This window comes from Phyllostomus hastatus, unplaced genomic scaffold, assembly GCF_019186645.2.
Source record: "Phyllostomus hastatus isolate PE091 unplaced genomic scaffold, TTU_PhHast_1.1 phas_contig_40, whole genome shotgun sequence".
NCBI lineage: Eukaryota > Metazoa > Chordata > Mammalia > Chiroptera > Phyllostomidae > Phyllostomus > Phyllostomus hastatus.
The window spans coordinates 3,085,783-3,100,704 of NW_025333872.1; the positions used below are offsets into that span (position 1 = coordinate 3,085,783).

Here is a 14,922-nt window from a genome sequence, read left to right on the forward strand (position 1 = left end):
TCTCATTTTGTATGTCCAATGACATTGGAATACTTCAATTTCCTTTATCTTTCTCCTGACTTCTCATTTTATTGTTGACATGTATTTTAAGTCTATAACTCTCTTTTAAAATACAGTTTCCATGAGACATTATTTTTACTATTTTATATATTCACTCTTCATTTGCATTACCCACATATTTATCACTTTCTTTGCTCTTGTTCTTGGGTCTTGAGCCTTCCTTCTGGTATTATGTTTTTTCTGCTTTTAAAACTTTCTTCAGAGAAGGTCTTTTAATGACTAATGCTTGGTTTTTGTTTGTTTGCAAATGTGTTTACTTCATCATCTTTATTTCAAAGACATTGCTGCTGAATATAAATATCTAAGTGGGCAGTTATTTTTTTTCATAGTGTTGAATATATTATTCCTGTCTTCTGTTTTCTTTGCTGTTATTAAGTAGTGAACTATCACTTAAGCATTGCACCTCTGTAATTAACCTGCCTTTTTTCATTTGCTGCTTTTAAGACTTTCTCTTTACCTTACTTTACTATATTTTTTCTTTTTTAAATGATGCTCCTTTATGGAGATTTAATTGTATTTATTTGCTTGGGATTCACTGGGACTTGTGAACCTGCTTGTTCTCTTTAATCAGTTTGAGAAAATTTCTAGCCCTTATCTCTTCAAATATTGCTTCTGCCTCACCTTCTTCTTTTCTTGGATCCCAGATGTACCAATATTAGACTTTCTTCTATCCAGGGATGTCCAACTTGTGGTCCACAGGCTACATGTGGCCCAGGATGGCTATGAATGTGGCCCAACACAAAATTGTAAATTTAACATTGTGCAAGTTTTTCGAGTGTGATGATGGGTCACAGTGTATTTAATGTTTGGCCCAAGACAACTCTTCTTCCAGTGTGGCCCAGAGATGCCAAAAAGTTGGATACCCCTGTTGCCCTCTATGTTTCTGTAACACTCTTCTGTAAATTCAAAACTTTGTTTCCTCTAATGCTTATGATGCAGATAATTTCTCCTCTCTTCCACTTCAGTAGTTTTCTTCTTGGTTGTGTCCAATCTATTGTCAAATTATTTATTGAGTTTTAATTTTAGTTACTAGTTATTTGATTCTCATTTCTTTTTTATTTTAAAATATATTTTATTGATTATACTATTACAGTCATCCCATTTTCCCCCCTTCATTCCCCTCCACCCTGCACACCCTCTCCCACCCATATCCCCCCCTTTAGTTCATGTCCATGTGTCATAAGTTCTTTAGCTTCTACATTTCCCATACTATTCTTGCCCTCCCCCTGTCTATTTTCTGTCTACCATCTATGCTACTTATGGATGTACCTTTTTCCCCTCTCTCCTCCTCCCACTCCCCTGTTGCTAACCCTCCATATGATCTCCATTTCTGTGGTTCTGTTCCTGTTCTAGTTGTTTGTTTGGTTTGTTTTTGTTTTAGGTGTGGTTGTTAATAACTGTGAGTTTGCTGTCTTTTTACTGTTCATATTTTTTATCTTCTTTTTCTTAGATAAGTCCCTTTAACATTTCACAAAATAAGGGCTTGGTGATGATGAACTCCTTTAACTTGACCTTATCTGAGAAGCACTTTCTCTGCCCTTCCATTCTAAATGAAAGCTTTGCTGGATAGAACAATCTTGGATATAGGTCCTTGCCTTTCATGACTGCAAATACTTCTTTCCCACCCCTTCTTGCCTCCAAGGTCTCTTTTGAGAAATCAGCTGACAGTCTGATGGGAACTCCTTTGCAGGTGACTGTCTCCTTATCTCTTGATGCTTCTAGGATTCTCTCTTTCATTTTAATCTTGGGTAATGCAATTATGATGTGTGTTCATATTGGTGTGAATCCTCCTTGGTGTGAATCCTCCTTGGTGTGTTCCTCCTTGGGTCCAACTTCTTTGGGACTCTCTGAGCTTCCTGGACTTCCTCAAAGTCTATTTCCTTTGCCAGATTGGGGAAGTTCTCCTTTATTACTTTTTCAAATAAGTTTTCCACTTGTTGCTCTTCCTCTTCCCCTTCTGGTACCCCTATAATTCGGATGTTGGAACATTTAAAGATGTCCTGGAGGTTCCTAAGCCTCTCCTCATTTTTTTTTTGAATTCTTGTTTCTTCATTCTTTTCTGTTTGGTTGTTTCTTTCTTTCTTCTGGTCCACTTCATTGATATGAGACCCAGTTTCCTTCCCATCATTATTGGATTCCTGTACATTTTCCTTTATTTCATGTATCATAACCTTCATTTGTTCATCTAATTTGTGACCAGATTCAACCAATTCTGTGAGCATCCTGATCACCAGTGCTTTGAACTGTGCACCTGATAGGTTGGCTATCTCTTTGTCACTTAGTTGAATTTGCTCTGGAGCTTTGATCTGTTCTTCCGTTTGGGCAATTTTTTTTTTGGTCCTGTTGAGCCTGTTACACTGAGGGGTGGAGCCTTAGGTGTTCACCAGGGCTAGGCAACCCACATTGCTGGGTTGTGACACTGTATGTGGGGGCAGGGTCCAAGAGGGAACAATGACACTTGCTCCACTCTCTGTTGGATTTCAGTCCCCTCTACTGCTTCCCCCAAGCAAACTGGGCCTTTCTGGTGCTGATTCCTGTGTGGGTGGGCTTGTGTAGGTTTTAGGACCCTGTGGGTCTCTTTAACAAACTCTCCTGTGAGGCTGGGAGTTTCTCCCTGCACCTCAACCCCCATAGGTGTTTTCAGTTGGTGTTTTGAGGCTTTATTTCCCAGTGCTGGGACCCTGGGTTGCAAGATCTGTCTTGCTCCCCAGTTTCACCCGGTTTATCTGCACTGGAATGTGGGACTGCCTGGTTAGCCAACTGGCTTGTGCATCATGCCTCAGTTCACAATCACCATCTCGCTGAGTCTGCCCATTGCCACCCTGTGCCTGGGGTCTGCCATCCAGCGCCCTCGAGCCCAGGGTCTGCCCGCTACTGTCTTGTGCACCCAGGGTTTGTCAGCTGCTGCCTTATGTGCCAGTTACCATCACTTTTCTTGCCGCAATCCCTCTCCGCCTAGCCACCCGACTCCACCCCTCCTACTGGTCTGGATGAATGTGTCTATTTTAACTCCTTGGTTGTCGGACTTCCATACGGTTCAATTTTCTGTCAGTTCTGGTTGTTATTTTGTTTCTAAATTGTTGTTGTCCTTATTTTGGTTGTGCGAGGAGGCACAGTGTGTCTGCCTATCCCTCCATCTTGGCTGGAAGTCTGACTGATTCTCATTTCTTTCAAAAATGTCATTTTTAATAATTTCCTATTCTTTCCACGTATTTTGAAATGTGTTGTCTATTTCTTTAAACAGTTTCAGCACAGTTGTTTTAATTTCTGTTTCTTAATTCCAGCATGTGAAGTCCATGTGGGTCTGTTTCTGTTCTCTGTGGTTTGAATAGTTCTTGTGCAGCTCCAGACTCTCATTTTCTGTATGTATCATTGGCTTCTTGCTTGGTCATTGCCCTTGAAAAATTATCTGTGGCTGTTTTCTTGAAGCCTAGGATGGATATGCCCTCAACCAGACAGGCTTTGAGTTTACTTCTGCCAGATCCTTAAGAGCTTACTCAAGTATCAAAGCACGGTTAAGATTTGAAAGTCTCTGGCCCACTTAGACTATGTATACTGAAGGTACAAATCTATGCAGCTGTCATTCTGAAGCCGCAGCCTCCCAGGGAAAGGTTTTTATTCCCTTTTCTTCGCCTATTCTCTCCCATTCAGCAGGGTTCCAGGGCAGATAGACTGCTCAGCAGTTTCTATAAGGTCATGAGAGCTGGAAGCATATTTACATACCATCTATAAACTGAAGAGCTCCTCAGTTTCAGGCTCATTTACCCAATTGGGAGTGTGTAGTTGGATCTCTCACTTAACATCTGCAAAGCCAAATTCCTATTGCTCTTTAAATCTGTTCCTCCAACAGTGCTGTACATGTCAAAAAATAGCAACGCCACATTCAGTCTCTCAGGACCATTAAAAATGTCCCCTAATTGCTTTCCTGTTTCCCTTGCCCCTCTCATTCTATTTTCAAATCAGCAAGCAATTAAAACATGATTCATAGCATGACACACTCCTCTGCTCAAAATCCTCCCATGAAACTTGTAGAGTATAAATGCCAAAATTCTTACCATGACTCAAAGACCCTACCCTGTTGGATCTTATCTCCCCAAGACTCTGTTCCAACTACATTGACTGAGCCTTGTTACACCCTGGATATGATGTTCACTCAGCACCTCTGCATTTACTGTTTATTCTGCCTGGAATGCTCTTCCCCTAGCATTTAGATGGGTTTCCTTTCTCACATTCTTCAAGTCTTTGCTTATATGTCCTGTGAGGAGAAGCCACCCCTGCTCCCCATAGTCAGCTGTATCCCTGAGCAATGCCTATTTCCTTTCTCTGCTTTATTTTTTTCCACAAAAACTTATTCTCTGTCACCACTAGAATGTATGCTCCATGAAGACAGGGACTTTTGTCTGTGCTCAACGGAGTCAGACACACAGTAGTCACTCATTAAATGTTTGTTCAGTGAAAGGCAGCTATATTTGAGGTGCTTATGTGTCATCACTTTGAGATGCTCAGTAGGAATTCAGATATATAGGTGTGAAGCTTAGAAAGGAATCTGAAGCTAGAGTTCCCTAGTGGAGATTCTTTTGGGTACAGGGTTGCAATAGCACCCCCTGATCTAGTGGGAAGAGAAAAGGAAGGATGGAATCCTGTAGAACATTACCTGTGAGGGATGGGTGGAGAAACAGTACTTGGGAGAGTCAGAGATGAATCTAAAAGAACTGAGCCTCTGAAAGCAGGAAAGAAAAAATTGTCAATAAGGAGGGAGCATTAGCAATGTTAGAGGCTGCAGAAAAGATAAGGATACAAAACCTAAAACCAAACATTCAGTAATACAATACTGAAAACTCAGGAGTAAACTATCTCACATTCTGGTTTAAGTATTTTGAGGTGTTGAATTTTTAGTGTGAAGGATATTTATAATAAAACTTGTAACTTTGAGCACTGTTGTAATTATACCAAATATTCCATAATTCACCTATCAAAATTTATTTGGAAATTAGTTTTATCAGTGTGATGAAGAGCACATTGGACTTGCACCATACATGTTTAACTTATTTAGAGTTCATGGGTGATTGTTTAAGTCAAATAACCTTGAAGGTGATCATCAACGTTCACAAACACTTCACCGATAAAAGTTGAATATTTTCTTCTAATCTCATTTGTACTATTTTATAGGAGATACAGAAGAATATGATAGTGATATGTTATTAAAATATTACTATATCACATTTCAGATAACTAATGAGATTGTGCGACAAATGATGGAAATGGAAGGGATGTACAGCCTGGACAAGCCTGGAGACTTCACCACTATTGTGGACGTGCAGCTCATAGCGGCGATGATCCACCCTGGGGGGGGTCGCAATGACATTCCTCAGCGTTTAAAAAGACAGTTTACTGTATTTAATTGCACATTGCCTTCAAATGCTTCAATAGACAAAATTTTTGGTATGACTATCGTTGGTGTTTAATTTCATTACATATGGACATAAACCATGCAAAATCTTATTTAAGAGATAAAAGGCTCTGTTTGAGGTGGGAATTAAATATCTGAAATAGAGAGCTAAATACCAGAAAAGAGGGCGTAAATTCTAAGAAGAATGTTTATAGGCCATTTTAAGACTCAGAAATTTAGAAATAGCCTTGTTGAAGGTTGACTTTAGAGGTAAGCACAACTTTATGTTTTGGTTTTCCTGGCATGGTTAATAAGAGAAATTTGGGCTGAGTGACTGCACATTGATCATAGGTTAACAATATAATATACCAAGCCAAATGGAGCACTTTGAAGTATTAATAAAAATGAATATTTTAATGTGACATTTAGGCTCACATAAACTGTACCATCAAAAATTATGTTCATGAAGACCCACAGGAGAAACCTACTCATGTGTGGGTGGACATTAATTATTTGACAGAGCAAGTGCTGTAACCAGAAGGGGTAGGGCAGAATTTCAATAGGTGATACTAGGATGTTTAGTAATTTTTATGGGAAAATCATTGAAATTGGACACCTACCTTACACCAAGAATAAAATCAATACAGATGGATTAGAGATCTAAACATGAAAATTAAAGCTCATAAAACATTTGGAAGAAAATACAGGAAAATATCTGGAAGAGTTCTGTGTAGGAAAGAACTTTTTAAATTAAGACTCACAAAGCATAAGCCATAAGGAGAAAAAAGTGATAAATTTGATAGGTTAAGAACTTATACAGAACTTATATAGATGGTATTGATCTCAAAAGTAACGTTAATGGAGTAAAAAGACAAGCCCCAAAGTGGAAAAAAATATTTTAACCCATATAACAAAACAAAAAAGTTAGTATTCTTAATATTTAAAGAAACTTTATGAATTATTCAGAGAAAAGCAAACAACTTAATATAAAAATGGTCAATGAAAAACAGGTACTTTAAGAAGAGATAATCAAATGGCAAGTAAACAAATGTAAAGGTGATAAGCATTAGTATTCAGAAAAACACAAATTTTAAAACAACAAGGAAATGCCACATCATACCCATTAGGTTAGCAAAAATGGAAAATTCTTACTAAATCAGGCGTTGGTGAGAATGCGAAGCGAGTGGGACTCTCGCCCACTGCTGGGGGGTCCGTAAATTGCTGCCAGCCCTGGGAATATCGGCTGGAGCTGCCCGGGGCACACCCCTGGCAGTCCCGGTTCCAGGATATAACAATTTGCCATTGTTTTCCTCCATGGCTTGTGCTTTCTGAGTATCGTTTAAGAAGTACTTTTCTACCGAGAGGTCATGCAGATGGTCCCCTATAATTTTTCCCCACTTGGTATAGTTTCACCTTCCATATTTAAGTCCTTAATCCATATGCATGATTTTTCATATGTGTGCCAGAAGTCTTACACAAGAATGTTCATAGAACAGTGTTCATGATAGCAGAAACATTGAAATAACCCCAATATGTATCGACAGTAAAATCAGATAAGTAAACTGCGGCACAGGTGCACAGTGCAATGCTGTGCAGCAGTGAATCTGAGGAAACACAGCTATATTTTTCAACACGGATGAAGCCAGAAGTGACATGTTGAGTGAAGGGAGCAAGTCACAGAAAAATATATGATTCCATTAAATTAAGTTTCAAAAATTAAGGGTAAAAAAAGTTAAAGTTCAGAAACACAAATGACAAAGCTATCACCTAGTCAGAGCAGTAGCTACCGCTAGGGGAAAAAAGAGGGTGGATAGTGATCAACAGCCGGGCTTTTGGTGTACTGGGGCCATGCTGTGTTCTCAATCTAGCGGCCTGTACGTGAGCATTGGCTTACTCATTCAACTGTTTTATACACTTTTTTGATATGATTAATGTCAAAAATTACGTATGGAAACAAACCATATGTAAAGAAACTGAGGCTCAGAGAAGAGAAATAACTGCCCACTCAAGGCCATTTAGCTAGTGTATGGCAGAGGTGAGGTGCTAATTCTATTTTTTGATTCCAGATCTCATGCTTCCTGTATAACACATTTTTCCCACAGGAAACCTAGAATCAGAGGGTTTCAGGAAGCAAGGGGCTTACAGGCATCTGGCACAAGCAACCGTGACTTTGGAGTACAATTTCATGTTCCCTCAAGGCTGCTCTTCTTAGATCTGTGTGAATGGAACCCAGTTTCTTTAGCTGCCCCACCCTTCATGAAACTACTGTGCATCTCTGAACAGATATTCCTAGTCATATTCCTCTGAAAATTCCATGCTCAGAACTGAACATATCGCTCAACACACCAACTCACTGGAGTGAAGTAGAGTAAACCTGTTTTTGCAGTCTAAAAACAAACACATTGTAAATCCATAATTCAGTCCTTTCTGAGGGAGATTATATGAGACTGTCACTGTGCTGGATGTTTCCTAGGAATCATTAGATGACCAGCCCAAGCCAGAGTGTTGACTGAGTGCAGGTCAGGAGATACGCGTGTAGATTCCAAGTCTACCAACAACCCATCTGGGTGACCTTGAGCAATTTGCCTTACCTGCCTGGGCCTGGTCTCCTCTATAAGATGAGAAAGTAGTCTCTAAGTTCTTTCCCAGCTCTCCTACACTTCAGGATGAGTGCTTCTTTACAGCCTCTGGAGCCAGGCTATGTGGGTTAAATCTCAGATTTGAACAGCTTGTGTGACCTTGGGCAAGTTACTAAACTCATATTAAAATGGGAATAACAATAACAACATCTACCTCACATTCTTTCTCATAAAACGTTGGGAGGGTTGAATGAGTTAATCCATATAAAATGCTTATCAGAGCATATTAAGCTTTGCAGGCCTCACTGCTGACTTCCAGTCTTAGTTGAGAACTTCTTAACACCACCTAGCCAGTCTTGGAGTGATGAATTCACAGGGATAGACATGTAACTTATAATCTCCTAGTAAGCTTGTATCTTGAATCTTGTTTTCATTTTTTTTCAGGAGTTATTGGCTGTGGATACTTTGATCCTTGTAGAAAGTTCAAACCTGAAATATGTGAGATGATTTCAAGTTTAGTTTCAGCGGGCAGAGTGCTGTGGCAATGGACCAAGGTACCAAGTCATCTGTTGTCAATAATAATAAAAAAGTCAAATATTATTCAACCTAGTTCTCACCTCGTGGCTCATGAAATTATCATCACATTATATGTCGTAATGCTATTTTATAAAAGATAAATTAGATGCTCAAATAGATTTATGACAACTTTTCCTTCCAGGCAGCAAACATTCTGATTGAAGGATGCTTTCCATATGTATGAGGTATTACTATAAACCAGATATGACATCCAAGATAAAGTAGAATTTTGCTGAAATGAAAACACTGCTTTTCCACTTGTTACTCTGATTTGTAACTCTGTGTGTGTCTGTCTCCCCAACCCTGCCAAACTATATCAGACACAAATGTTTACTAACTGAGTGAATACTTGGATTTCCAGATATTCTTAGCTAATCAAAACTTAAAGTCTAACTTGTGTGTTACTCAGAGGTTGAGCATGAGTTAGTAAATGGATGGAAATATACTTAAAAATAGGCTAGATTTTAAAATACAAGTCAGTCTCCTAAATAAAGCTCAGCAGACCCCTAGCTGTCACCACATGGGTTTAAGGCAGACTCATGAAAAAGCAATTAAATGTAGGTTTGAGCTAAAAATAAAGTTGATATATATTTGCCAGAAAATTGTGAAGGAGATAAGGATTAGTCATCATAGTTCACTATGCATTCATTAGGCCAATTGCACACATTTGTGTGGATGCTTATACCCTGGGGAAAACTAGGGTGTGGCAGCCTTTCAGATTCCTGGGTGGACAGTTCTAGGTACAGAATTATCAGAAGGGGAATTGGTGTGTCTCATGAAATGCTCTTCCACAGAGCCTACCATCTGCCCTCACAGTGATCAGTTCCTTACATAAGACGGCTCCTTGTCAGCACAGGGTCTTCACACATGCTGTTCTGCCATTCTTAAATAAACTCCAAAATGAATGGTAAGGTCTGACTGGGAATTGAGTGTGGTAAGATCCATCTGTTTTCTAGTGGGGCTATTGTTCAATTTAGTGTGCCTTTAGACATACGTTTTCTGAAAAGCTTTGGTTTTCCTGGTGTCTTTTTATCAAAGCTTCTTTTGTTATGTGAATGTTAACTAGCTCCACTTCCTTACCTTTCTTTACCTCTTCAACCCATTGCGCACGAGCTTTCATTTCCACTGCTCTCTTCAAAGTCACCAAAGAACTACATCTTGCCAAATCTAAAGTCCAGTTTCTTCCTCCTCTTACTTGATTTTTAGTAGCATTTGACATAAACAATCCCTTTAAATACTTTCTTCCCTCGGCTTCAGAGGGGCCTCATGCTCTTGGTTTTCTTCCTCTATCATTGATTACTTTTTCTAAGCCCCTTCTCCTTCTCTAAATATTGGAGTGCCCCTGATCTGGATGCTGGGACTCAGTTTCTATCTCCAGCCTTTACCCAGGTAGTCTCACCCAGCTTCAAGGCTTTAAACACCATCTCTGTGTGGATGTCTTCAAAATCAATACCTGTATTCCAGGCCTCTCTGCTTGGCTCCAGACATATTTCTAACTGCTTAGTAGATGTCACTGTTTTGAATCTAACAACCATCTCAAAATTAACATGTCCAAACAGAACTCTTTATTGTCCTTAAACATGACACTTCCTCAGACTTAGCATCTTAGTTAACAGCAACAACAGTTATCCTGCTTTTCAGGCTAAACACCTAGGCACCATCTTTGATTTGTCTTTCTCATTCCCTTTATCCAATCCATCAGTAACCATGCTTTCAAAATATATCCCAAAGCCAAGAACCGAGTGCCATCTCACTGTGAACCCTGATAGATGCTTCCATCACCTGCCCCCTGGACCATGCAGTGACTTCCTAACCAACCTCCTTGCTATTTTTTTGCCCCCCTTGAGTCTGTTCTTTACACAGCCCTAAAGTGCTTTTTTAAAAAAGTAACCCAGAGATCATTCCTTTTTCTTAAAACCACTAGTAGATTCCCAGTTGCATTTGCAATGAAACCCAACACCATGCTGGGTTTCTGGCCTGTGCACCTGATCCTGAGCTGGCCCATGTTGACCCATCTTCCCTTCCATCATTCTGCTCCAGTTCTGCTGCCTTTCTCATGCTGCTGCCAGAAGACCCCAAGTTTTCATGCCTCTGAGTCATTATACTTCATTTGACTAATTCTCATCATTTTTAGCTTCAGAGGTACTTCCCTGGATAATTCTTTCTAAACTAACTGTCCATGACCTCAGGCATTATCTATCTCTAGAATCTATTTTTTCTAACCACGATTTTTATCATTATTGTTTGTTTATCAATATATTTCCTTCCTATTTATCATCAGGCTCCCCCACTAGAATGGATGCTCCCCAGTGGCAGTAGATGCAGCTGTCCTCTCACTGTGGTATCTTCCCGAGGGCCGTGGGAGGTGCTCAGACAGAGTCATCGAAAAGTAAATGAATCTTCCTACTGTCCCCACCACCTGATGAACAGCCTTCTTCATATTTTTTTGTCAAATCACCTAACTTCACAAAGCACTTTCTTAATCCACTCACCTTGTATAACACTTCACCTTTTAATTACTTTACATAGTTTTAAAGCAGAAGCAGGTGAGAAAAGAAAGACATTGACAGAAATTAAAGGGAAATAGCAGGTTAATAAATGAGAAGAGGGAAAGAAAGGAATTTATTTAATTCTCTTTAATAATTGCTTCAGTTGCCAATGGCTATGTTTTCTACAGCAAAGATGAAAAAGCAATATTCACATAGCCTTGTCTCTTTATTTTTGCATATTTGTAATATAAGTGTATGATTTACATTTTTGTGAGTAGAACAAACATTTTAGCTTGGCATAGAACTGAATAAAGAGAGAAATAACACTTCTTTTCATTCTCACTCCCTTGTTACCTGCTGTTTTAACTTCCATTGTGAATTAGCCTATAAAAATTACTCTCCAAACTCAATGGGGTACTATTTCAACAAAGAAAGAATATATTCCATGAATCATTATTAAAGGAACCATTCATTCCCCTGAATTAATCATATGGAGAGTCTGCTCTGTATCTTGAGAATTATCATTGTTTTCCTTTCTGAAGTGATGCTAATTACATCTATTATACTCTTTATACACAGCCCAGAGTGCTTCCCACACCTGCTACACCTCCAGGCCATGTCTAACTGGTCATTGTTATAGCTTTGCCTATTTAGATTCTGCAAGTTGGTAGAAATAACAAGTAAATTAGTATTCAAACAAACAAACAAAACTCAGAAATATCACCTAGTGCTTAACAGCTGCATGTTATACTTGCCTGTCAATTTATTCTAGGTATACAGATATATGAAAGCATGTTGACTGAGCTTGGATCACCTTAGTGAAATTTAGATTCCAATATACAAATACATTTGTGGAAATACAAACACATTAAGGACCCTAATGAAAATAATCTGTAGAACATAGTCATTACTGACTTTAGAAATGAACATGATGATCAACTCACATTCAGTTTTTTGTTATAACCTATTTCCATATAACAGAAATAAGGTTATTAATTATTAGGAATGCTTATTCCCACAACTCACGTAGTTTTTAAGAGATCAAGGTTGGGAAGGGAAGCGACTTATTCAAAGGCAACTAATGGTGGTAGAACAGAGGCTGGAATCTGCACCTAGTGCATTATACTTGAATCCATCCCATCCTGGGGCTCATGATCTTTTACATTCTCTGTTGGTTTATTTATGATATATGTTTTTCCATCAGTGCTGCAATGAAAATATAATTTAACTTTGGTTTGATACTGAGCCTATTTAATTTAAAATAGGATTTGTGAAATAAAATAGTTCTAAAAACAGTTCTATTTTTAGTTTATCTGAAAAACAAATGAAAGTATCAATTTTTTTTCCATCTTTAGGTGAAGATGCTGCCAACTCCTTCTAAATTTCATTACATTTTCAATCTTCGAGATCTTTCCAGAATTTGGCAAGGAATGTTAACCATAAAAGCCGAAGAGTGTGATTCGATCTCTGTTCTCCTGTCACTTTTCAAACACGAGTGCAACAGAGTGGTTGCAGACAGGTGTGTATCACAGGCCTGAGTTTAATGTGCTGTACCAAATGTTTATGCAATAGACTAGATCCTGCGTCACCTACTCAAATCAGTAGAGTTAGGAGCAATGTCTTAATTTTCTTTGGGGTTTGTGAAGCATTGATGCCATTTCCCACCTGCTGGTCACCTTAAAAAATTCTCTGCCAAATTCAACATGACATCTTTTTAAATCACCACATTATCCGAGAGCTGATAACATTCAGAGATAAATTACAGTTATATACATTTTCTAAAAAAGTTGAGCTCTGTGTAGGTTTTGCTTGGTGAAATCTGGTACATAAACTCAGTCATCATTCTGAGCCCGTTTCCTCTATAAAATATGAATGGAGATGCCAGTCTTTCAGAGTTGTAAATGCCCACCACAGCATCTCACACACAGGTGGTGTTTGTCAAATGTTAGTCCCCTTCTTCCTCTCTTCCCCTTGCTATTGTGCACTGTGTGCCCACAGACCCAGAAAAAGGACACTTGCCCACTACTGATGGTCACTTCTGTACTTTCACTGCAAGTTTTAGAGACCTTTAACCTCACCCAGTTGACTCACCTGTATCACTGAAAAAAAAATTATTCATGACACTTGTTCAGACAGTCAGGAACACAGTCAGCATTCAGGAACGTCGTGGTAGGTATAGGGACTACTGTTACAGGGTTTTGCAGTAGGGAATGGAGAATGGGCTCAGCTCCAAATTCAACAAGGAAAAAATTGGAATTTATAGCCAAGGAGGAGGAGGGGGAAGCCAGTGGATGGAAAATCAGCAAGATGAAATGTTGAGGGTACAGGAGGATTCTGGCTAAACTGACCTAAATAGAATTATTGCAGGCCAGGTAATCACATGTTACCACAGGGGGATTAAGGAAAATTAGGAATTTTGTCACATATGGAGGGTGACCAGGTATTGTGGGTGGAAGATTCTGGCTAAATGTACTTGACAAGATTCATGCTAAAATTGGGTGATGCAAAGAAGGACATGGAAGTCCAAGAGTTGAGGGAAGTGGATTCAGAGGAGCCCAAGTTTGGTCAAGGAGAGACTGTCTTCATCAGTATTTTCTATAAGTAACACTGTCAATGTTGTAACTATGTTAGATGGGTTAGGTCCTTCTTGTCAGACGGCAGACATCATTTCCCTATTCTGACATGATGGAGGTGCAGGGTGGGGTGAGAGGAGGTGAAGAGAGACTGGAACTATGCCCAGGAAAGAGCATGGTTTTCCTGCTCTTCATATTTTGTGTTTTTACACCTGGATTTTTTTTCAGATTTATAACTCCTGAAGATGAGCATTGGTTTAATATACAACTTGTTCGCGCAGTTGAAGAAAGTGTCAGCTCAGATGTGGTATCATATATTCTTCCTGAGCCATACTTTGTAGATTTTCTCCGTGAGATGCCTGAACCAACTGGTGATGAACCTGAAGATACTTTGTTTGAAGTACCCAAAATCTATGAACTGGTATTTATTTTCACCTTTAAAGAGAGTTTTTTTGGATCACTCACTTAACTAGATATTTCTCCCTATACCAAAGTCTCACCATGGAGTTGCTGTAACTTCTCCATTGTTATGAGTTGTGATTCATGTCATCATATGCCAAGTGTAAAATATTTTTTTCAAGGAAATTTAGTGGCAGTTCCATTAAAGTCAGGTATAAGACAAGTATGGTTGATAGTATTTCTGTTAGTTAATATTGCTTTGAAAGTTCCAGGCACTGCAACAAAATGACAAAAAGAAAATAGATGTAATTATTAGATAGGAGAAAACAAAAATATCATTTTATTTGCAGATGATATGGTTATCTCTTCATATAACCCTAGAGTATTTAAAATCTTTTTTAAGTACTAAGAGTTCAGTCAGATGACCAAGTATGATATAAATGTAACACTCAATAACTATCTTTATACCAGAGGTTAGCAAATTATAATCAATGGGCCAGATCCAGTCAGCTGCCTATTCTCTGTTAGATTTGTGGGCTAGGAATGATTTTTACATGTTTAAATGGATAGGAAAAAATCAAAAGAATAATAATGTGTGACATGTGAAAATTACATGGAATTAAAATTTCAGTGTTTATAATTAAAGTTGTATTAGAACACAGCCATGCCCATTTGTTTATAAATTGTCTGTGACAACTTTCACACAACTATGGCAGAGCTTTGAGAAGCTGTTCCAGAGAACGTACCTGCCACAAAGACTAAAGTATTTACTATCTTCCCCTTTGCAGAGAAAGTTTGCCAATTCTTGTCAATAATCACAAGATAGAAAATATTTTAAAAAGTACTTTATTCAACAG

The 14,922-nt window shown here is 38.7% G+C and overlaps 1 protein-coding gene across 1 annotated transcript in view; it reads left to right on the forward strand.

Moving 5' to 3' along the window:
• Positions 1-14,922, forward strand: part of DNAH8 (dynein axonemal heavy chain 8) — a 302,537-nt gene that overhangs the window by 154,530 nt on the left and 133,085 nt on the right. The window contains exons 55-58 of the mRNA XM_045843254.1: positions 5,289-5,502; positions 8,473-8,582; positions 12,449-12,612; positions 13,895-14,087. Coding sequence (XP_045699210.1) covers positions 5,289-5,502; positions 8,473-8,582; positions 12,449-12,612; positions 13,895-14,087 — 681 coding nt within the window. The remainder of the gene's footprint in view (positions 1-5,288; positions 5,503-8,472; positions 8,583-12,448; positions 12,613-13,894; positions 14,088-14,922) is intronic.